General features: G+C 41.3%; 1 protein-coding gene across 10 annotated transcripts in view; it reads left to right on the forward strand.

Moving 5' to 3' along the window:
- Window positions 1–23,201, forward strand: part of BCAS3 (BCAS3 microtubule associated cell migration factor) — a 295,160-nt gene that overhangs the window by 51,426 nt on the left and 220,533 nt on the right. For all 10 annotated transcript variants that reach the window (XR_004419938.1, XM_033078230.2, XM_033078232.2 and 7 more), the window contains exons 12-14: window positions 1,391–1,561; window positions 10,078–10,171; window positions 19,770–19,903. Coding sequence is in view for 9 of the 10 variants with exons in the window: in XM_033078230.2 (XP_032934121.1) it covers window positions 1,391–1,561; window positions 10,078–10,171; window positions 19,770–19,903 (399 nt within the window). In the remaining variant the exon portion in view is untranslated. The remainder of the gene's footprint in view (window positions 1–1,390; window positions 1,562–10,077; window positions 10,172–19,769; window positions 19,904–23,201) is intronic.

The raw sequence follows: 23,201 nt of genomic DNA on the forward strand, positions 1-23,201 counted from the left end.
ATGTTACCTCTCCCAGCCTCCTGAATTCACCACCGTTAAAACCCGTTTTATTCTCCTCTACCGTAGCCGGGTATAAAAAGAAATAACAAGAAACAAATGGCAGGATATTACTAAAGACTTTAAACCCCCAAAGCCATTGCTGTGCTAAAGGCCTGGCTCGATTTTAAGTGGAAGTATCTCCATTAGCATTAATGGGGTGAGTCCATCAGCAGAGGCATCTCAGAGGTTAATCAGCCTTCCTGGCTGGCCATGGCCATCGATACCGTGTGGCGCCTGCTGCTGTTGGCCCTTCAGAGGCTTTCCTGACAGCACACTAACAGACTTTGTGTAAGTCATTTCCCATGAATTATTAAAACAAACGTTTGGCTGCTAATTGATGAACACTAATGTGTTTTCTAATCACTGCAGTTTGAGATTTTAGCACTAAACAAAGCAGTTGCAATTGATTTGTGGCTGCTTCTTGGTTTCAGCCTGGGATCTGGACATTTTTTTCCTTTTCAATTTAGCAGGCAGCTTAGCTTGTCTTTTTAGTTAAGAATTGGCTTGTTACAGTGTCATTCCATTCTGATCTCTTTTGCTATTTCTTATTTATATTGCATAATAAATCTGCTCAATTCTTTACAGGCAAATAAGGCACAGTCCTTGGTTCAAGGAGAAAATATTTAAAGTTGTAGTTGGGCTTGTTTTTCTTTCAGTCTGCATCTCTCCTACTGTGTCTACTCTGCCTCTTTCTCCAAATAAAATAAAGCAAAATAAAAATAATCTTCAGCATCTTTAGCTGCTAAAAGCTGGTGCAGTGAATGTGTTTTCAAACCCATGTCTGGGAAATGTGCAGAGCCTGGAAAGTCCCATTGCTGGGATGTGCCTGGGAGTTCCGGGAGCTCAAGGGTGGCATTTTTCATTTTCCTGGATTTGAGTCTCATACTCAGTTTTAATGCTTAATTACTGAGTAAAAAATAAGTGTGTCAGATGTAGCAAAGGCCAAATTCTTGGTCTCTTGCACTGTGCAGAAAAGAAATCTCTGTCAGTTTTAGGGGCTGTTTGTATTTTTGTGTGAGCAGTGCCCTCCTCATCTTTGATCTTTCTGACCATCCATGCTATGGGAATAAGTAAAATCAAAGTTAAAAAAACCCCCAACACTGGAACACATAAAATAAAAGCACATTAAATTATTTGAGCATTAAAATACTTCTTTTTTTTCCAATAATGCTTTGGTGTAATTGACTTCCAAAATAAAAGTGAATTCTTCCATTTGCTAGAACACCAAATTTTGTTTTGTTCCAGCTGATACATCACTCCTGAACAAATCCTTTTCTAGAAAAAATCTGAGCTGAACCCACAGCACAGCCTTAAACATCTTTTAAGGGTTTTTAAATTTTTTTTTTTGCAGACAATAAAGACTGGGCTGACCATGGTGGGGAAGGTGGTGACCCAGCTGACGGGGACGCTGCCGTCGGGAGCCACCGAGGAGGAAATCCTGGCTCACAGCAACCTCCGCAGGAGTCCCCTGGTGCCTGGGATTGTCACCATCATCGACACAGAGACAGTGGCAGAGGGACAGGTAACTGTACACACAGCCACAACCTGCACTTCCACCACAACCCCAGGGAAATCCTTCTGGTGTTGTCGGCGGTGAAAAATAAACCGGATTTTCACCGGGCAGGAATTTTACAGAGCCACAGAGCTGGGATAAAATCCTGTTTGGGACTGAAATGCAGCCAAAATATATTTTGTCTTTGCAGCATATTTATGTGACACTTTGACAAGATCAAGTGTGAAGTGTCACATTTTGTCTCCCCAACACTTGTTCCTAATTGACATTGATTGATGCTGATCAGTGGAAGGGGAGATGGAGTCTGATGATTCTGGTGAATACTGAACGTGGCTGGAATATGGGGCTGGTTAGGAATGGGGGGAATTGTGGAATTCCAGGTTAAAAAAAGTGATGGGAGAAGTTGGGTACGAAGTGTAAAATTATAATTTTATATAAATCCTAAATGCAGTCCAGCATGATGGTGTTTTGTGAGGCACTTGTGCTGTTTTATAATAATAAATTGACTTTATAATCATATATAACTGTGTGTAATAATCCACAGTGCAGTGAATCAGGCACAATCATTTGTTACAAACTCCACACCATTATCAGACAATTTTCAAATTGCTGGATTTTCCTGTCTTTATGACAGAGAAGATATCCATGTCTTTTTTTGTTTGTTTCTACCACTCATTTAATTTTAAAGTGTCTGGTTCTGGGTTCAGTGTTTATGCAGAACTCCCACACACTTCATTATTCTGTAACTAGTCTGGGAGATTTTTTTCCACATGGTCACATTTATTGAATTTAAAGCAAAAAAAAACTTGAAATGTTTTCTTGTTTCCCCCTATTTTTATGATGCTCATTGCAGGTAAGTTAGTGAGGTATTAAGGACACATCAGAAGTCAAATATTTAGCTGAGTTATTTTATTTTATTTCTTGACAGGAAAATAAATTTTTTTACTTGAAAAAGAAACAAAACAAAGAAAAACTTCATGATGGTTGTTCCCTGAGAATTAATTCTGGAAGTATTTAACCAAGCAATGTTGCATTGAAAGGGAATTGTTCATAAAACAGTAAAGACATTTTTTCCAAAATTGAAATAAAAATAAGAAGATAATGGAAAAAAAAAGAGATCTTAGTGTCAGGTCTTAAAATAATTCTGTTGGCTGTTGGGATTTGTTTTTGTTTCCAGGAAAAAAAAATCTTTTGGCTCTTCATATACAACAAGGAAAGGAAAAAAAAAAAAGACAAATTTAACTTCATAAATTTCTGATGAAGCTGTTTAATGTGGTCATTATTTCTGCTGGTCACTGTCTGTGCTTTGATTCTTCTGCATAGGCCTAGGGGGAAAAAAAATGATAGATCTTAGGTTTTTAAGACTTGTTATATATGATTTAGAGGTTTTATGAACTTGTCCTCTGACCCTGACAATAGTAGGGAGCTATCAAAGCCTAAAGGGCACTGCAGGAGAGGAGCTGTAAAAATGATAACGTTTGTCTTGTCCAAACCCTGCTGCTCTAACATAAATAAACCATCAGCTCTGGGAAAATAAGTTTGTCTTGAACCTCTAGGAAGCTGGATATCCTAATTGTGTGTGGTGCATTCATATTTTTGTGATCTGGAGTTTTAAAATGCTGTTAAATTCTCTGATTTATTTCCAGTGCTGTGATTTGCTTTCAGTATTATATTTATTTCTAGGCAAAAAGAAAATAACCTTTCTTTTGCATTGTTAGATTTTTCATAGTGCAGGAGATTTTTCAAACATTTTTTTCCAATTGAAATGTTCCTCTAGCAAAAAGAAAACTGATTACAAATAAACAAATGCACTTTTTGCATGGTCATTCCCCACTGCCAGGACAGACCCTTCTGTGAGCAGTGTCCTGGGTGCTCCCAGTCCCTCTGAGCCTTTTCCTGTGCCTCCAGCTCTGTTTCCAGTGGAAATGTGAGATTTTGTGCAGATCCTGCTTTTGGCAGGGATCCTGAGGAGCTGCCAGGGATGGGGTGCAGGCAGAATTCCTGCAGGGAGTGCCAGGGTGGGGGGCACTTGTTGGTACTGCCTGGGTAACCCTGGGGCAGAATTCAGGGAAGAGTTTCTGCACCTCTGACCTTTCTGAGGTGAGAATCTCACTGAGCTCCTCGTGGCTGCCCTGGCAGCATGGAGCTGATCCCAAAGGTTAAAATTCCCCAGGGAATTCCTGGCACTGTTTTACTGTCCTGTGGAAATGGGGGTGATCACCTGAGCTCCATCACTGTGGCTGGGATGGGGGTGGTGATGCCAGTTCCAGCCTCTCTGCTGTTTTAGGGTCACTGTCTATTTTCAGTGGTTTTTCTAAAGTTTGTAGAATCATAAATTCACAGAATCACTTTGGAAAAGACCTTCAAGGTCAAGTCCAACCTTTGGATCCTGCCATTCCCAAACTGCCACATGTGCTGTTTTTTTGGTGACTCCACTTTCCTGTGAGGAAATCCTCTTCCAGTGCTGGACCACTCTCAATGAAAGGATTTTACCACTCTCAGTGAAAGGATTTTACCACTCTCAGTGAGAGGACTTTACCAATCTCAATGAAAAGATTTTTCCTTGTTTTATCACCCCAGTTTTCAGATGCCTGAAGAGTTCTGGGTGGAATCACCAAACCCTTCCTGCCTGATTTGGGGTGTTCATGGCTGTGCCCATCAGGCTCTTCCTCCACTCACTGAGAAACTCTGAATTGAAAATTCCAACCAAGTAATTTCTGGGCTAAATGGACACTTGGAAAACCTTGAATCCCATTCAGCAGGGATTGGTGTGTGCTCACATGGGTTTCAGCCTTGCCACAACCGAGGGGAATTTCAGAAGCAGGGAGGAATTATTTTCTTATCATCAATGCCTTCCTAATATAAAATAAATACCTCACCTCCTTCAGGTCAGTAAAGATTTCTATCACCTGCACAGCCTGACTAAGAATTTGGGTGTTGCAGTGAAAAATAGATTTATTTTCCAAGTAATAAAATATGCCTGTAAGATAAGAGGCAGTAAAAAAAAGAAAGAATTAATCTGTTTTAAAAAGAGAAAGAAAATGGAAGACAACAATAAATCTAAGGCAGGCAAATACAGCATTTTGGAGGAGAAATAAGATTTTTTTTGAGTAGGGAAGCATTTTTTTTAAAATAAATGTGTAGAAAGTTTTGCAAAGTAATGATGCAAGTATTTTGTCGGTTATTTCAAGCACAGCACATGGGTTCTAAAGATGCACTGAGCTGCTCTGTGCATGTGCACAAATAAAACAATTTCTGTGCCAGGGGGATGATGAAGGGACATGTTTTGGACACAAACCAGGAGGACTAACTATATTTTGCAGTAATTTTTTAGAATTTCTGCCATTTCAAAGGCATTAAATGTGAGGGATGTGAGAGGCAGCTCGATGTTTCTCATTCACTGCCCTGTGCTGCCATGGCAGAGGGGGAAATGCAAACTCACCACTGAAAAATCCACAATTAAGGACCAAAGAACTCTCCTAATGTAATCTTGCAGGATTAAATCTGCAGGGAAAGTATTTTTAATAACCCTTATGAATGTAGATATTGTAGTAAACTCTCATCCCCAGCAGTTGTTTATGTGATAGCTCCTACTTTCAGAATTGCTGCTACTTTAGGAAAATTTGAATTATGAGGTAATTAAATAAATGCAGAGGAATGCAGAATTATTGACGTTGGCTGTCAGGGGATATTTGTAAAAGGAATAAAAATAATTATCGAGATGCCCAAGTAACTTTGTGGTAAACCAAAATATGTTAACAAGGTTGTGTGCTTGTTTAAACTTCCTTCTAATGAAGTGTTAGCAAACTTTTCAGTTAGATGGAAGGACTATTTATTTGAATCCCTTAATTAGCTGAAATGGATAAACCTAAAGCTGTACAGATGTCCTCTTTTTCAGTAATTGGAATTAAATGTGTAGGACTTTATTGGCTTGGGTTTGAAAGAAAAATTATTTTCTTTCGACCTTTGTTTCTGTATTCTTAATTAATTCATCCACTGGGCCACCCACGTGCAGGCTGCAATAATGACCTTGCTCAAAAGTCACCAGTTTTGGGGCAGAATGTAAATCTGGTCAACATCTAACGGTTGACAGAGAGAGATGTGGCCAGTTAAAAATCCCAAACTCAATTCTAGGTGCATTCACCGGGGCTGTGACTGATGAAATCTCACCGTGCAGCTCATCCCCAACTCAGGAGAATTGGAGGCAATATTTTCAAAACAACTCAGCAAAATAAGATAACATGTTGATCTATTTATGCTTAAAAATGTGATCAGGGCTTTTTTTTTTTTTTTTTCTGTTCCCTATTAACTTTTTATTGCATTAAAGAGGAATTTTCGGGAGAAAAAGCAGCCGCCTGCTGCAGCTCCCAAAGTTCATTTTCATTTGGTGAGGAGCTGATGGCAATTGAACCAAATCAAGATGCTTATCAGGAGCTGTTGTGAGATTTTGGTCTGAAGCAAAAAGAAGAGTGAAGCATACTCAATAATAAAACTTTAACTACAGACATAATTCCACTGGTCATTAACACCAGGGCTTTTATTTTGGGATCAGCTTTGGCCCAGGCTGATCTGATGTCCTGATGCTCAGATATTTGGCCTCAATTTTCTTCACTTTTTATATCTCCATGTATTACAGAAGAATTCTCTTTATATATAAATATAAAAAGAGCAACAGGATTCCCTCAGAGCATAATACTGTCTGCCTCACTTTTATTAAAGGAGATCTGGTTTTTGTCAAGAAGACATTTTTGTCTCAGATAAATGGTTCAGGCTGAGCACGAGGCTGGTTTGAGTTTATGCTGGATTCTATTAAAAGGAGTGCAGTAGTTAATGCCACAGATCTATCACTTTTAGCCCCTTTCCACTGAAGTTTGACCTTGGCTGTAACTTGGGGGAGGCTCTTTGTGAATCAAACTCCAGCTCTTTAAAGCATTGGGGATCTCAAGTGTACAGCAAATATTTGTTATACAATATTCATATTTATAATTATTGCCAAACCTATTTGTTTTTATGATGATGGGATTACTCTTTTCTTAATTGTATTAAGAGTAGGACCTGCTTGATTAGATTTGGGTCCATTTTTATTTGTGTTACTTTCATGTTTTATTTAAAAACATGTCTCCACTGGGAGAAGTGGTGTAATTTGCCTTTAAAGATTAAAATAATTAAAGTCATAATTATGAGTGGCTTCTGTTCAGCAGTACTGAAAATACCACGGAGGAAGGAAAATATGGCACAGGAGAAAAAAGCTCTGGCTGCAGTTATCTCCTGCCCTCCCAACAAACACTGGCTGGCAGTAAATGCAGTGATGCTCTTGCTGCTTTGTCTCTTCTTCCAGGGTGAGATAAAGACAATTTAAAGAATCTCTGATGAACTTCAGAGTTGTGCTGTAACAGAGCTGCTTTGGGAGCTCAGCACATCCAGCCACATTCTCTTTGGCTGGGCAGGTTTGGGGAAAATCCTCTTGCAGCTCTTGGTGAAATAATTCTGGGTGTGAGGAGCAGCTGAGGGCTCGTTCATGAGGAGTCTGGATGGAAAAATCTCAGTGTTGGTCTCTTGTTGGGAGCTCTGCAAGGAGGATCCTGCTGAGCTCAGATTTCTGAATTTTCTCAATGAGACACTTTGGAAGGTTTTTTAGAGTGGTTAGAAGCCACTACCTTGGAGAAGGAAACCTTTTTGGGAGGAAAAAAATTGCAGCTTGGGATTCCTGTGGGCTCTGCACGCCCTGGGAGGGAGAATGAGCTCCTGACAGCCTTGCATGTGTTATTAGGGAAGCTGTCCCTCTGTTTTGATTTCCAGGAAAAATTCCCAGCTCTGCACAAACCCTCAGCTGGCTGGAGGAGCTGGTGGTGCTGGTTTGATGTTCCTGAAGCACTGGGTGTTGTGTCAGTGTCATTTTGATTTCCTGAAGTTCTTAAAAAAGGGAAAATCACGCTGGGATTTAAAGCTGTGCAAGCTCTGAACTGGGATGGGAACCAGGCTTTGGTTTGGTGGCACCTTTGGGAGGGACAGTGGTTGATGATGGAGTAAAGTCCAATTCCTTGGATTTTTTTTTTCCCCTCCTTCCTTTGTAGTGTTGGAATTTTGTAAAAAGTGATATTTGTTATCCCCAAGGGCAGTGCAGAAATGCAGGGGGAGGACTGGACAAATCCTGAAGATTTCAATAGAGATTGGTGATTTTAAAAAATGTTTTCCTCTGTTCCTAAAGGATTTATTTTCTCATGCTGCTTTTAAAAAGAGGAAGAATATTTTTTCATCTTTCCATGCACAAGCAAATGTTGTTTCCACGTGAACCCAAAGCCAGTTCTGTCCATTCTGACACAGGGAGTGACACACATCAGGTGCTGGGAAGGGAGCCCTGAATTTCACATTCTCCATTGCCCAAGGTTTCCAAATTTTTGAGTGATGAAGGTGCTTTTGTAATTGGTTTTTTTGGCTTTTATTTTGCTTTATTTGGTTAGTACAGAAGAACACACTTGAATTTGAATCTGCAAAGGCTGGACCAGAAAATCAACTTTTATAGTGAAAAGGGGAGATCTTTAAAAAGTCCTTTTGGAGTATTTCTTTTTCTAGAAGATATTTTTAAACAAAATAATTGAATTGTAAATAACAAAAGAATTGAAAGCATTGGATCAGTCAACATCACATACAAATAGAGATTTGTCCTTTTTTGAGTTCTCAAGTTTTCTAAGTCTGAGCCTTTTTCCAAGTCTAAGGTGTTTTGCAGTTTTTAATGTTGTGACTTTTTGCTTTGTGTCATATTTCCAGAGGAAAATATTTAAGGATCAGGTTGCCATCCAGTGTTCCTGCCTGTTGGACAGAGCTTTATGTTGCAGGGGTGATAACAGCAGTGCATTTATCATTTTTATTTTTTCTCAAATAAAGCCATGTTGAATTAAGAAGAGGCTGCATATGAAATATCCTGTATAACTTTCTAACAATGATTTTGATCCTTTGATACATTTCTCATTGAATATTTTTATTTAACAGGCTAGACCTGCAAAAAAAAAAAATTTATAAAGCATTTCTCTTTAATTAGAGCAAAATGCTGAGGCTGAGCCCAGCTCCCTGGGAGTGGGAGCTGTGATAAATGATGGCTGGGAGTGCCTGAGGTTGAGAAGATCTCCAGCCCCTCTGGTTTCGTGGTTCTGGAAGGACACAAAATGCTGACGAGGGAGAGCAAAGCCATAATTGTGCTGTGGCAGTGCCAGAGCTCTGGGCTGTGCCAGCCCCTCAGCCCTGCCCTGCTCCAAACTGGGAGAGGATTCCTCATTCCTTGGAGCAGGAAAAGATCTTCAAATGATTTCGATGTCTGGGATAGGAAGTATTAAAAACCTTGCAGATTATTTTAGAAGAGGCAGACAAATAGTTCAGGGTGGTTTTGTGCTGTCTTAGTAAGAAGATGGTTTTTGCTCACCACAAACCCCTCTTTTTCAAGTCCTTTTCTGACAGATCTCTCTGTTTTACTTAATTCAGCTTTTAGGATAATCAAGGAATAAAATACCCCTACAGCTCTTGCATGGTTTTGTCCACACATCTTCTGGTTCTTTTCTATAAATCTAGGAATATCTTTGCTGTTCATGCAATTAAACTTAGATATTTTGTCCCTTTGTATGTCCTCACACTCAGCTTTAGTTTGATTGGCCCGGGAGTTTTATTGACTTCAAATTTGCTTTTGTTTAAAACCCCAAAAGTTCATCCTTTGTCCGTTTCCCCAGGAGCTGCTGCACACACAGATCTCAGTCCAGGTATTTCCTTTTCCACCGAATCTCCCTGTGCTGTGAAAACTCTCTCCTATATTTTAATTCCTTTCTTGTTATCAAGAAGGTATTTTATGAGGGCTGATTTTTTGATAACAACCTTTGTGATAGTGTTACCTCATACTGAGTGAGGCAGTTTCAAGTTGGAGAAAATTCATGTTAACTGTGAATTCCAGAGTGCAGCTGCTTCCATCCACACTGGCAGCCCTTGGCATTCCTTTGGAAATCCAGATCCCTCAATTCCAGCACCCCTGACAGCAGGGTGGGAGCTGTGCTGTTCCCACCTGAGGGGCTCATGGAAAGCAAACCCACTTTCTCTGGGGTTTGATCTGATCTTCCTCCTTGCCTTATGTACTTGGGATCAAAACACTGATTTATGGGAGGGTTCAATATTCCCTTTTCTTTCTAGGATGTGATTTTTTTATGGGAAACCTCAAATGGAGCTTCCTGCACAGCACAATGTAATGAGCTCTTGTGCAGCCAGCAGTAATTCATGGAGCAAAACAGGAATATTTTTCTCTTTTCCCCAGTTTGAATAGGATAAATAAATAGGAAATGCAGGCATGAAGTGGACAATCCTTTCTGGTTATTAGAGCAGGTCTCCTGTGTCTGTATCAGAGAATTCCCAAGGATTGTTGGTGTTCAGCTGAGATGCAGTTACAGAGTGGATGTGAACACCTTACAACCCCATCCCTGGGCCAGGAAATTGGGATTTTCCCTCTGGAGAGGTTTCCCTGCTAATCCTGGGCTGTGTTCTGTTCTCAGGTGCTGGTGAGTGAGGACTCAGACAGTGATGGCATCGTGGCCCATTTCCCTGCTCATGAGAAGCCCATTTGCTGCATGGCCTTTAACCCCAGTGGTAAGAGATTTTTCTGTTGTTGGGTTAGATGGAAACAAGACAAAAATCTCCTGGGAATGTGTCCCATGGCTTTGGAGGGATTGCTGATCCCACTGGGACACTTCTCTGTGGAGTGTTGGATGTGGAATTTTTCTTTTCTGGAAATTTCAAACTTTAGCAGCTCTTTCACTGTGGTGGGAGGGAGGAGATTCAGTCCCTCTTCCACTGCTGAGGAATTCCTGTCTCCTGGGATCCTGCCAGCCAGGTGCACACATGGTGTGATCCTCAGCATCCAAAGGATCAGCACATGGATTAAATTGTAGTCCTCCATAAATACAGAAATAAAATCATTTCACTCGTTTGTGATCTTACCCTCTCTCCTGAGTGAAATCAGCTAAAACCTGAAAATACTTGTAAGAAACTCCTCCAAAATACCTGTTTCTCTCCTTCCTCTTTATAAATGAGCAGTCACTATGGGCAGCAGGGACAACTACAAACCTTATGTATTAAATGATTTATTAATCTGACAATTAGCATTTCATTATCTGTAGATAAATAATGTTCTGGCTGATTGCAGCAGCACTCAGGGAAATGGTCAGGGAACCAACAGCTTCCCTTGCCTAAATTAACAATTTCTAAAATGCAGCAAATTCCATGAAGATCAGGAGGGTGAAGTCACATTTCAGAGAATAAAACTAAATGTCTGTCATTTATATTTTCACTTTTGCTGACCAGTTGGTGTCATTCTGACACCCCATCTGTTGTGTCAGAACTCTTTAACAGTGCAGTGCAGTTCACTGGGAGTTTGTGACAGAAAAGCTGCATTCTCATCTGCCTGCATTTTCTTGGAAGGGAATTTTTTGTGGAGCTCTGTGCAGTGAACTGAGAATCCTCAGTTCCAGAACAGTAATTTTGCTTTGTGCTCTGGAAGAAGGATGATACCTAGAGTAGAGCTAATTAAATGAAATAAATAAGTGAAATGAATACAGCTGCTTAAATTAGAATAGTATATAGATATTAATTAAATGCCTCCTTAAGAGAATGTCTAGGACTGTGTAAATTTAAAGGGCAGCAGAATTTTTATGCAAAACCAAATTTTCAAAAGGAAGGATATTTTTGCAAATTGCTGGATACTTCTATCATGATCAAATTCTTTGGTTTGCTCAGGTACTGGGATGACAATAATTTAGAGAGTGACACTTAGATCTAATGGTGTTTAATGGCAAAACACTTCTTTAAGTGGTGTTATTTTTGGCTGCTTGCAGATGCTGTGGGAGGTTTGCAGGAGGGATGGGGACAAACCAGCAGAGAACTCTTCCCTCAGCTGCCTCCAGTGAGAGCAGCACTTAGCCCAGGATTCTGTGCTCTTTATTCAACATCAAGGCAGGATTTTGTTTGAAGCTAGGGCTGGAACATCATCCCAGCCCATCCTGCAGTGGTCTATTGGCAATCAGGCTGAGCTCATTACAGAGAACAAAACAAGAGTTGGCTTTTGAAATCCCACTTTTCCTCCTAATTTCAGGCAGTGTCTGCACCAGACAGTGACTGCAGAGCTGTGCTGGGGAGGCAAACAGGGAGCACTGCTCTGATCCACTGAAAATTTTACATTTGGGGCTGATAAACCCCTTAATTCCATCCTGTCTCAGCACAGGAGCAGCACAGGTGCTCAGGTCTGAATTTTGGGAGGATCCCTGTATAGATTTTTATTGTGTTAAGAAAGAGCAGAACCCTCCCTGCATTTGGACAGATCAGAGGTATAGAGGCCTTTATGAACTGTGATAATTAAAACCAACTTGTGTGTAAATGATCCACATCTCTCCATACTGCAGGAACTGTTATTTGTGCTTTTCAGAGTAATTTTAAAGTCTGCTGGGCTGCAGCTTTATTTCAGTCAATTGTCTTTACTTCACCACATTTAAAAATAAATTACTTATGTTTTATTTGTGCTAAAGCTGAGGTGCTAAATACATTGTTGTCTACACTTGGGCAAGTTCTCCACAGCCAGTGCACAGTCTGTTCTTTTAGCCCATAAAGTTTTTACCTGCTGTCCCTGCAGAGGGGAGGAAGAGCCAGATCCTCACCCCAAGGAAAGTGAAGCCTCAAGGATCCAATGTGGAAACAAGTGGAACATGAAAACCTGCAGAGATGTCATTTTTACAATTTATAGATGAAATAAAATGTAGAGAAATCAGCCCTAAATTTAGATATGATCAGGAATTCTGGAGTCTTGGTGTTTGAGAGTTGAGTTTGGTGTTGGAGGATGCCAGAACATCTTCATGTGGACACTGCTGCTCTTCCTCTGGAGTTCCATGGGAGCCTCAAGTGATGCAGACAATAATTTTGGAATAATTTTGGAATCATTTTGGCTGAGCCCACCAGAGCAGGGGGTTGTGCTGGGATCCCAATTCCTGCAGTGTCCATGGTCAGTGCAGAGCCTGGCCTGGCCATGACCTCCTGAGCTCCAGATGGGATTTCCAGGAGCATCCAAACAAACACCTCCATGCCTTGGATCTGGTTTGGAATGCAGGTTAAGTGTAGAAGTTTTCATGTCTATTCAAAGGTTGTTTAAATCATTCACTCCTGGTTTTGGAAGGTTTGTGCCTCATTTCCCTGTCAGGCTGCATTCCAAGAACTATATGTACAACAAACCCTGTGGGCAGCCAGGAAAGATGAGAATTATCCACTATTTGATTTTTTTAGAGCCTCTGCTTCAATTGCCAATTTGTTAAGGTGAGTAAGTATCCTTAGAGGCTCTGAAAAGGACATTCTGTTACCAAAGCTTCCTGGTGGTCTTCTCCTGGGACAGTTTTTCCCAATAAAAGCTTTTCTGTAGGCTCAGATGCAGCATAGAGGGGTTTTCCAGCTGCAGGACTCGAGCCTGGCTTCTCACCCTTCTAGAGGGAGCAAAAGCCACAATATTTTTCAATAAAAGCTCTTAAAACAAACTGAAAATACAAAATTTCAAACATTTCTGTAGCTATAGCTAAATCCACACTCAGTTTGGGAGTAGGACCAGCTTTTAAATCAATGGGATGGGGCAGGTACATTCCTGTTTTAGTATCAAAGAGGAAAGTTTTCTAATAAGATTTTCAATTAGTAAACAGCTGAAAAATGGTGCTGGTTTATAAATATCAGGGGTTTTTTTTTCTTTTAAATGTGGTAAATAAATGATCTGCTTTTCAGAAGTGTTGCTCCTGCCAGCCTGGCAGCTGAGAGCTGTGAAGTGCGAGACATTGAAAATTTAAAATAATTACGCTTCCTTGGCTACAAAAGAGATTTTCCACCCATTAATAACAAGAAAATTAATGTTGGGCCAGCAGTAAAACAGATTAAACTGTGTCTCCCTTGGGATGCCTGACTGCACCTTTAACAGACCTGAAATTGCTCTGATTATTTTAATGTTCTATATTGAAATGTGACGGTGGCCTTGAGTTAATAGTTAAAGAGGGTGGAATTGGAACATCTCTGCACAAGTTTTTTCCCATTGATCAGAGAAAGTTGGCAGGAAAACACTCCTGGAGAGTAAAACAAGCTGTAATTATTTAATGACAGAATAATTCTTCAGTTTTTCTGTTCATTTTCTCCTGGTTTTCAACTTGAATTATTGCCTTGGAAGACAAATATGTTAAAATTGAGGCAATGTGATGAGCTGCACTTATAAATGTTGTGTTCCTGTGTCCCATGTCACCAAAAGGAGGAATCCTTGATGGCTTGATCAGGAATTGCATTTTGGGTTGGTTGTGAAGGAAGAACTGCAGCCATGGATTATTTTAGGAGTTATAAGAGTCATAGGGAGTTATTTATTCACAAAATAATATTCTATTTTGCTTCTCTTTCTTTAGACTTCTGAGGATATTTTAAATATTTACATTAAATCTTTACGTGCTTGCATTTATTTTGCGGTGAATTTTGCTAAAATCAGAATTTCATTATTTAGTTCAGGTTTTTTGAGCCCCAGTTTTGTAACTGCAGCACATGGGAACACTCAGGGGTTGAGCAGCTCCAAAGCTCAGGACCAACCCTACATGGCATCCAAGTTCAGATTTCCAAACTGAAGTGGGACAAGTTCATATTTGAATCACTTTTTGGACAAGCAGTGAGTTGGTGCAGTGACTGGACTGCTCTCTCTGTGGCTGGGAATGGAAATGTGAGGGTTGCATTCCTAAATCCAGTCTATCCATGCACCCACATTTCCTGCACACAGATGTGTGCCTGATGCCCAGCACTCGTGCCCTTGGTGTTCTGAAAAGAAATCCAGCACAGCTGGAAGGTGTCAGATCCTTCAGTGAGTGCTGGGAGAGTGACCCAGCTGGGGAAGGTGGAAAACCCCCTGAGAAGTGAAGGGAAGGTCCTGGAACCCTCTGAGAACTGAAGGGAAGGTCCTGGAATCCTCTGGAAATTGAAGTGAAACTCTTGGAACCCCCTGAAAACTGAAGGGAAACTCTTGGAACCCTCTGGAAATTGAAGGGAAACTCTTGGAACCCTCTGAGAACTGAAGGGAAACTCTTGGAACCCTCTGAAAACTGAAGGAAAACTCTTGGAATCCTCTGAAAACTGAAGGGAAACTCTCGAACCCCCTGAAAACTGAAGGGAGGCTCCTGGAACCCTCTGAAAATTGAAGGGAAACTCTTGGAACCCTCTGAAAACTGAAGGGAAACTCTTGGAACTCCCTGAAAACTGAAAGGAAACTCTTGGAACTCTCTGGAAATTGAAGGGAAACTCTTGGAGCCCCCTGAAAACTGAAGGGAAACTCTTGGAACTCTCTGAAAACTGAAGGGAAACTCTTGGAACCCTCTGGAAATTGAAGGGAAACTCTTGGAACCCCCTGAAAACTGAAGGGAAACTTTTGGAACCTTCTGAAAATTGAAGGGAAACTCTCAAACCCTCTGAAAATTGAAGGGAAACTCTCAAACCCTCTGAAAATTGAAGGGAAACTCTTGGAACCCTCTGAAACTTGAAGTGAAACTCGTGGAACCCTCTGAAAACTGAAGGGAAACTCTTGGAAGCCCCTGAAAACTGAAGGGAAACTCTTGGAATCCCCTGAAAACTGAAGGGAAACTCTTGGAACCCTCTGAAACTTGAAGTGAAGCTCGTGGAACCCCCTGAGAACTGAAGGGAAGCTCGTGGTGAAGCTCCCAGCCCTTCATCCCTCATTTATACGCACTCAATCACCATCTCTGCAGTTAGGGAGGTGTCACAAATCGGCTGTGGCGGGGCTGCCCAGCTTTCCCAGCTCTGATTTGCCCCCAGGGCTGGCAGGAGCTGAGAACTCCATGTCCCACCAGCAGCTCAGTCCCACCCTGGGGCCAAGGCTCAGCAGGCAGAGGGGAGGAAGCTCTGAGATAAACACGGAGCAGCCTCAGCTCCCAATCGCTCCGGGCTTCCGCTTCCAGGCCCTATAATTAGAAGTCCTTCTTTTCCTTGTATTCCCAGTTGACGCAAATGCTTTTTGTGGCTTGGCACCTCATTTAGGGCGTGGGCTTAGTTTATGGCCAGGCCAGAGTCTGGTTTAGTCTTCTGATACTGCATAAATAGCTCTTAACCCACAGTCTACATCTGTACTAGTTTTTCCTTTTATGCATATATTCCTCATGTTTTTATTTCTATCCTGAAAGAAGCTGATTGTTTCCCCAAACAGAATGCAGGAAAAGTAGGAAACTGTAAATTAGGGCAGGTAGAACAAAGCTTTGCTAATTTTTTTTCCACCCCATCTAGGATATCTCTTCCTTTGAAACTGGATTTTAATCATCTCTGTGGATTTAAAACAACCACACAGTAAAAGAGTCATTAATTTAATCTGGCTGCACCCTCGTACTGTGGATAAGCAAAATCAGAATTTTTGCAATGAGATCTATACTAAATGAAGTCTGGTTTACACATAAATTTCCACTGGCTCCTGTGTATGCAAGACTTCCAATGGATTTCAGCTGTTATCTGTTAAACAGGGATTAATGCCAGTTTGAAAAATAAGCAGGAAATCCTCAAGAATTATTCACTTTTCATCTCTGATTATTCACCCATAAAGTCCCTCATAAGAGAAAACATTTGGACTGAACCTAGCACGGCTTTAACCTGCATTTCCGTCTAAACAACTTTTTGGGAAAACTGTCACAAGGCCTCTTAAGAAGCTTGAGTTGAAGTTTCCTGCTCTGGAAAGTGAAAGTGAGGTGGGACCAGGATTCCAGTTCGTGTTTCTCCGCTGGGATTGGGAATTCCTGCTGGGATGCTGCAGGGAGACGGAGACAGAAACGAAATGGCTGAACTGTGATAATGGAAAACTGGGATTCTTCAGTGTGAAGTAATGAGAACTGAAAAATCCCACCACAAACCCCAGCCCAGTGTTCTGAAACATGGGTGATTTATTGTTTGAATAACAGGAGCGAGGAAGAGATTTCAAAATGCTCTTTTATAAATACACGTTCTTTCCCATCTGCGGTGTTGTGCTTGGGACCTCCGTGTTGATACAAGTCCTGCCAGAATATATTTGTACTTCAAATGCAAATGTGGGTGTGAAAGGTCCTTCTTTAACTTACTGAAAAAGAGTCTCTGATACAAGTGAAGGGCTTGTTTTCATCTAATAAATGCATTTATTCCAAACGGGACAGGCAGCAGGAGTTTAGATTAGACACAAATTACCAAGTCAGATACCACCCATCTTTCTGTTTTTAAGTCAGTTCCTTTCCAGCCACAAATGTATTATCTTTCACCTCTGCACTCTTTCAAGTTAGCAGAAACAGAGAAAAGGAACCCCAAAGCAAACCCAGCAAACCCAAAGGCAAAGCACACATGGAACCAAGAGCTGGGAGCATCATCTGGAACTGCTCAGAGCTGCAGGTGGGAGAGTGAATGGCATGGTGAGGTGTCACCAAAGGAGCAAACAGGGACCACCATGGCTTCTGAGGCCTTGTGTGCCTCAGGTTTTGGTGTTTGTGCTCAAAGTGAGCCCTACTCTGCCTAAAGACAGCACTGTGGGGCTGGGAAGAAGGAGCAGGGGGATGATTCCCTCCTTGCAGCACCCGCAGACACCTGCGGCTCTCGCCAGCGCTGAAACCAGATCCTGCTGGGCTGAACACCCCTGGATTGCATGGACAACGTGGGATGGTGATCCCGTGTTTTCACTGGCTCAGGATCATGACACAGCCTTTTGTCTCCAGCTCCAGACAGATTTTTGGCAGATTTAGGGGTTTTTTTACCATCTTCCGTGTGCTGGGATCCACACGCAGAACGCTCTGCTGGGATCTCTGGGTGCAGTCAGCCCTGGGGCTGTGTTTATAAAAGACTTCTCAAACCTTGGGGGAAGAAAAAATATCTGTTTGTAGAGCTTGTCTGCTCAGTATTCAGGGTAGCCATGGATCCATCTCCTCCAACTTTTTCTCCAAAGGTCCTTTCCATCAGGAAGAAGAGAAAGCACAGAAGGACCCAAAGCTCCACGTCTGTATGAAGAGTCCAATCCATGAGGAGAGACAAACACGGGAATAGAGAAGATAAATTCTTACTGGGTTGAATGAGATCTTTTGGAATACTCCAGTAACAGCAGCAGCCTAACTCCAGCACACAAACCCCTCTTTGCTTCCAGCTTTCTCTGCTGGAAATGCTATATATTATTGAGGACCGCACACTTCACTGGGAGGGAAGTGTAGTTTGTGATGTTGCAGAACAGAATTAATGCAAATTGTGTGCATAATCCCACACGAAAGCCTTGGCTGCCTTGCACCGGAGCAACTTGAGCTGTATTTCCTATCAACACAGTCACTACAAATCAAGGAAATTGCCAGTTAAGCCAACATTAACATCCAGCCCAACCTCAGCTCACATGCCTTACCGCCCAAACATAATACCCCAGCGCTGTCCCGGATTTCTCAGCTCCATAACAAACTCTCTTTCATTTCTAACACCCGGGGCCGGAGGAACAGCCGGGAACAGTAAAAGTGTGTCTGCTGGAGGGAATCTTGCTGAGCTCAGATGTGAGCTGCTGCCTTTGTGGAGCTGCAGGAAATGCCTGGGTGCAGCGTGGGTGGCCTGGCCAGGCTGGACCCTGCCAGGCTCAGTGGTCAAGCTCAGGGGAAGCTCGGAGGCAGTTTTGTCTCCAAGAGCAATTTGGATTTTGTACCTTGCTGCTGGTGGGTTGTGTTTGCCTTCACAGGATCCTTCTTTGCTGGTGCCACACAGGCTCTGAGGGTGCTGCCTTGTGAAAAACTTGGTTTCACAAATTTCCACAGGGCCAAGCCTTTGACCTCTGACATTTTTCTGTCTGGGCCTAAAGGATCCAATCTCTTGGAGGGAAAAACACTCAGGATACCAATCCAGTGATGGAATGGTGCTCCCATAGAAAAGCTGATCACACTTCATTTTTACTCTGCTGCTTGACACACTTTTTACATTTTAAAACTAAAATTTTCCAATTGTCATAAGGTAGGAAATCAGTGGTAATGTGAGATGTTTCAAATGTGTGTTCTTGGTAGCAGAGGGAAGAGCAATTCCTGGTATCACCTGTAAATAAATGAAGGCAATGGACATTTATGGCAGAAATGAGAGAACCATTTATCCTTTTAATAAGTGTCATGTAAAACATGGGGACTAAGTTCTCTTCCTGCAGGATAAAAGATTTCAGTTGTGCTTTATGTGGAGAAATGTTACAACAGACCTGAGTGTGAATTCCTGGATTTCTTTAATAGATGGATACCTTGAAAATTATTTAGAAAATTGCTATTAAACTGCTAAAATCACCTTGTACTTGATGTTATCTAAGTGTGAGATGGTTACTTTGGGTGATAATGTATTAAATTTTGTTAATAACAGAAAAATAAATCTGTAGTTTGTTACTATAATCCTGAATTCTGCCATGATGCTGTGTTTTCCCTATATGATAAATTGATATAAACTTAGGGCAAATTGACTTCAAATATCTTTATAAATGTTTAAAACTGGGTTATGGGCTGAGACATTGAGGGATAAAAAAGTAAATAGCAAATGTAAGTTCCTGTGGTTCTGCTGATCTGATTGAATCATTTCAGTACCTCCACCAGTGACCTGTTTTCAATGAACCTGGTACCTCATTTAGTGTTTCATTTGAAAGCTCTCAACTCTGCTTTTCACCAATAAATCAGACAGCTTCTTTCATTTATAAGGAAGATGCCTCTTCAGGATTGTTTTGGTATGGGTTGTTTTGGCTGGATTTCTATAATATCTTCTTCCAAAAATTGTTATTGTGGAGACATCAATCTTTTTTAGACTGGCTCTTGCCCAGGGAAGAGCATTTTGGGGTTTTGCTGTAACATTCATCACTTCAATGCTTCATATTGGTCACACAGTTCCCAGATTTAGTTGGAATATTCAGATTTTTCAGATGTTTTTATAGATTTGTGTTGTAATACTATCTTAATATATTAATACTTAAGTAGTAGTACTGTGAATATGATTTCAGTTGGAGTCCTGATTCATTTTTATGAGGTGAACTCCTTTCAGTTCAGTAATTTTCTGTGTTTTCTTCTGTTTCCAAACCTCAAATCTAAGCCACACTCAGTGTTTTTTAGATAGACACTTTAAGCCTCTTCTTTTGCAGCGATTAATCTCTTGTGCTTTTGTGTTTATTTTTTTTTTATTTATTTTTTTTACCCAGGGATGTTGCTGGTCACCACTGACACATTAGGCCATGATTTCCATGTTTTTCAAATCCTGACACATCCTTGGTCATCATCACAAAGTGCCGTCCATCATTTGTACACACTTCACAGGGGAGAGACCGAAGCCAAAGTAAGTGAAACTCTTTGCTGAACAATAATCCCCAGACACCTTATACATTCTGTGGATGTTGGCACTTTAATGTTTGTTTCAGCACACAAAGAGCCTTTCTTGTGCTCCAGCCACAGAAGGGATAAGAGCAGAGCGTTTAACCTGGACAATAATAAATTCTTGCCCTTTGCAATGAGGTGCTGTCAGATTTATTCAGATCTGGCAGTGCCTCCAAAGAGCCCCGATTATTGGCTGTGTTTGCACTTAACCTTTTCTCATGTAACATGTTCAACATTTGTCTCGTGCCCGTGAAGGAACTGTCAGCGTTTGCCTGGCTCTGGTGGTAAAAGCCACAGACAGACAATTAAAGAGTTGAAAGGAAGAGTTAATCAAAAGGCTGTGATTAACTTTGCTTAGCACAGTAGAGACTCCCCAGTTTAACCTCCCTGTTGAAAAATCCCCCTCTCAGAGATGGAGGAGTAAGTTAGGCTATTATCCAAAGGTGGAAAAGTCTGGAATGGTGTTTTCAGCAATGCTCAGTGATTTGCTGGTGAGGTGGGGAAAAGGGTTCTGCTCTCACTGAGTTCTGCTTGAGCCCTTCATGTGACACTCCTGGGCACCAGCAGAGCCTCACCTTTGAGCACTGAGAACTGCTGAGGAACCTGCTTTAAATGCAGGAATAAAAATGTCACCACAGGGTAAGAAATGAGTATTGCACTTGCTGATGCAATTGCACACGGGAAGCACAGCCTTGTGAGAGCCTGGCAGATGTGAAGCACTGTGACAGGGACAGCCTGGGGCTCTGTGATTATCACCCTGGCACTGGGATCTGCTACCTGATTACTGTTCCTTCAAACCTTTTTTTTTTTTTTTCCCTGGGAGTTGAGCAGTTTTCCCTCAAGTTTCTCACTGTACCTTTGTAACAAGTAGAGTGTGACAGCTGTATTGAAGCTAGCAGTGGTAGATGGAGTTTTGATCTGGGTGAATTCACATTTCTCGTAGTTTAAATACTCTAAAGCTTTCCTGCTACCATTCTGGAAAAGTGGAATTGCTGTTACAGGCAATGGTTTATTATAAGAAGGAATAACCAATCTGGAAAGTGAGAGGAAATTAGGGAAAACTGTTCATTTGGGATAATATATATAGTACTAACAAGTATTTTTTATAAGTGTTACAAAGAGCAATGAGATCTGTGTGTACACACATACTCTGCCATCTACTTGGGCATGTTCTATAATGTGTTTAATGTTTTAGAGTTATTTTTGTTCTCCCTTCATACAAAGACTCAATATTGAAACCCAAAGCACAGGACTTCAGTCATGAGGAACAAAGATGTTCTTCTGGTTTTTACAGCTGATAAATTTGTTTTCAAGGCACACATTGGAAACCAAACAGAACATGTTTTAGAGAAGAAACCCTTATTGATCCATGTTTTTTTGGGATATAGTATTAGCATCTCTGTGAAAGCATTGCATTAAAATTCTCAGAATCAACATAGTAAAATTTTTTCCTAGTTTGCCACACAGTTTTCATTTGGGATGTGAACAGTATAGCTTTTGGAATGGCATAAAATGGAGAAAATTCTAACCAGTCTGAGGTGTGTTGGTGGATTTCACAACTCCCTGGATAATTAAACAATATTGCATTGGTACCTGTGATTCTCAACACACATAGTTTGAAATATTTATATAATGTGAGGGATTGTTTTACTTTTTTCTTTTGGAATAACAGCACTTGTAACTGTTCAGTGAGAGTTTGCTGGTGCTGCTCTTTTGTTGTGTGAATTTCACTTATGAGGAGCTTTAGACAAGAATTTTGGAGACTGTTGGATATAAAATTCTCAGTGCAGCCCACACTGGGAGCCTCTGTACTCCTGTCTGGTTAGAACAGTATTTGTACATTTGCTACCAGACCTTTTTCCTTTTTTCTTTTTTTTTCCCCCCTGGTTTAAAACTAACTGTGAATCAAGGCCAATGGTCTTAAAGGTCACCTTCTGTACTGGAGCTATAAAAAGTTCTAATTTGTGTTGATGGACATGAGTGATTATCAGTGTCAGAATTTGTTTAGCTAGTCCCCATTATAAATTGTTTAAACATCATCATTATGGCTGTGGGATTTAAAATCCATGTGGAGTTTTAATGTCCATGCTGAAATCAGCTCTGCTTTTGTACGTGAGGTTTTGGCTGACAGAGCTTCACCCCACTTTTCCCAAAATCCCCAAATGTGACTGGGATGAGGATGGGGTGGGATGGAGGGTGGACCTCTGCCCCAGAAGGAATTGAGAAGACAGTGACCATGGAAGAATGTGAAGTGCTCAGATAATTCACTGGGTCCCAAGGCCACAGGGTTCAAAGTCACTGTTCTGCAAACACAGACAGAAGTCCCTGTTTCAGTTACATCAGATTAAGATCTTTTAGCCTTTAAGTGCCACTTGTGCTTTAGATTTTATATTTTTTCCCTTAAGAGGACAAAGAGCAGCTCTGAGAAATGGAAGGTCCATTGGCAGGGCTGGTTGTATTTAGCCGAGTCAGAGAGTACTGAACCTCTCAGAGGATCTGTGCTTGCACAGTTCAGCTGTAAAGAGGAGAAATGAGCACATGGATGTGCTGCACATTTTGGTTAAGGGTACATTTTCTTGTCCTGCAACTCTTGCATTGTGAGGCAACCCTTACTGCACTCCTATTTTTACCCAAGAGCATTCTGGAAGGTTTTTAATGAAGGCAGAGCATGTTCTGAACTGAGGAAGCTCATTCACTTGCAGATGAAAGTTAGCCTGTCACCTGATGATCCTTTCTCTTTGATCTGAAATTGTAAACAGCAAAAACAAAATCCCTGAAAACAGCATTATCTCAGCCTAGGACAAATAAACGTAACGATAGCATCAGCTGGCTGCTGGCCAGCTCCTCTGTAATCCTTTACTCTCTCAGACTTTTGTTATTCCCACTCCCAAACTGCAGCTAGAACTGACTTCAGTTGGAGAAGGTAAACAGAGGGAATGATAAAAACATTCCAGCCTGGCTGCCGTGGATGTGACACTCCTCCAGGGAATGCACCAGCATTTCTGTGATTCTGTGCTTCAGTGATTGACACAACTGTTCAAGGCTGTGTCCACCCTGTGCCCAGGTGGTGAAACACTGGAACAATTCCCAAACACTGGATGTGAATCCATGGCCATGAGAAATTCCCTCCTGTCTGTGATGTGCTCATAGCTGCAGTTTTTGGAACAGTCTCTGGAAGGGAGATTTTCTGTTTCTAGGAAAGAAGCTGGGGATGGGCTTGAAATAATGAGGATTGATTTGGGGAAGTTGATCAGTCTGGG

Source organism: Catharus ustulatus, chromosome 22, assembly GCF_009819885.2.
Source record: "Catharus ustulatus isolate bCatUst1 chromosome 22, bCatUst1.pri.v2, whole genome shotgun sequence".
Classification (NCBI taxonomy): domain Eukaryota; kingdom Metazoa; phylum Chordata; class Aves; order Passeriformes; family Turdidae; genus Catharus; species Catharus ustulatus.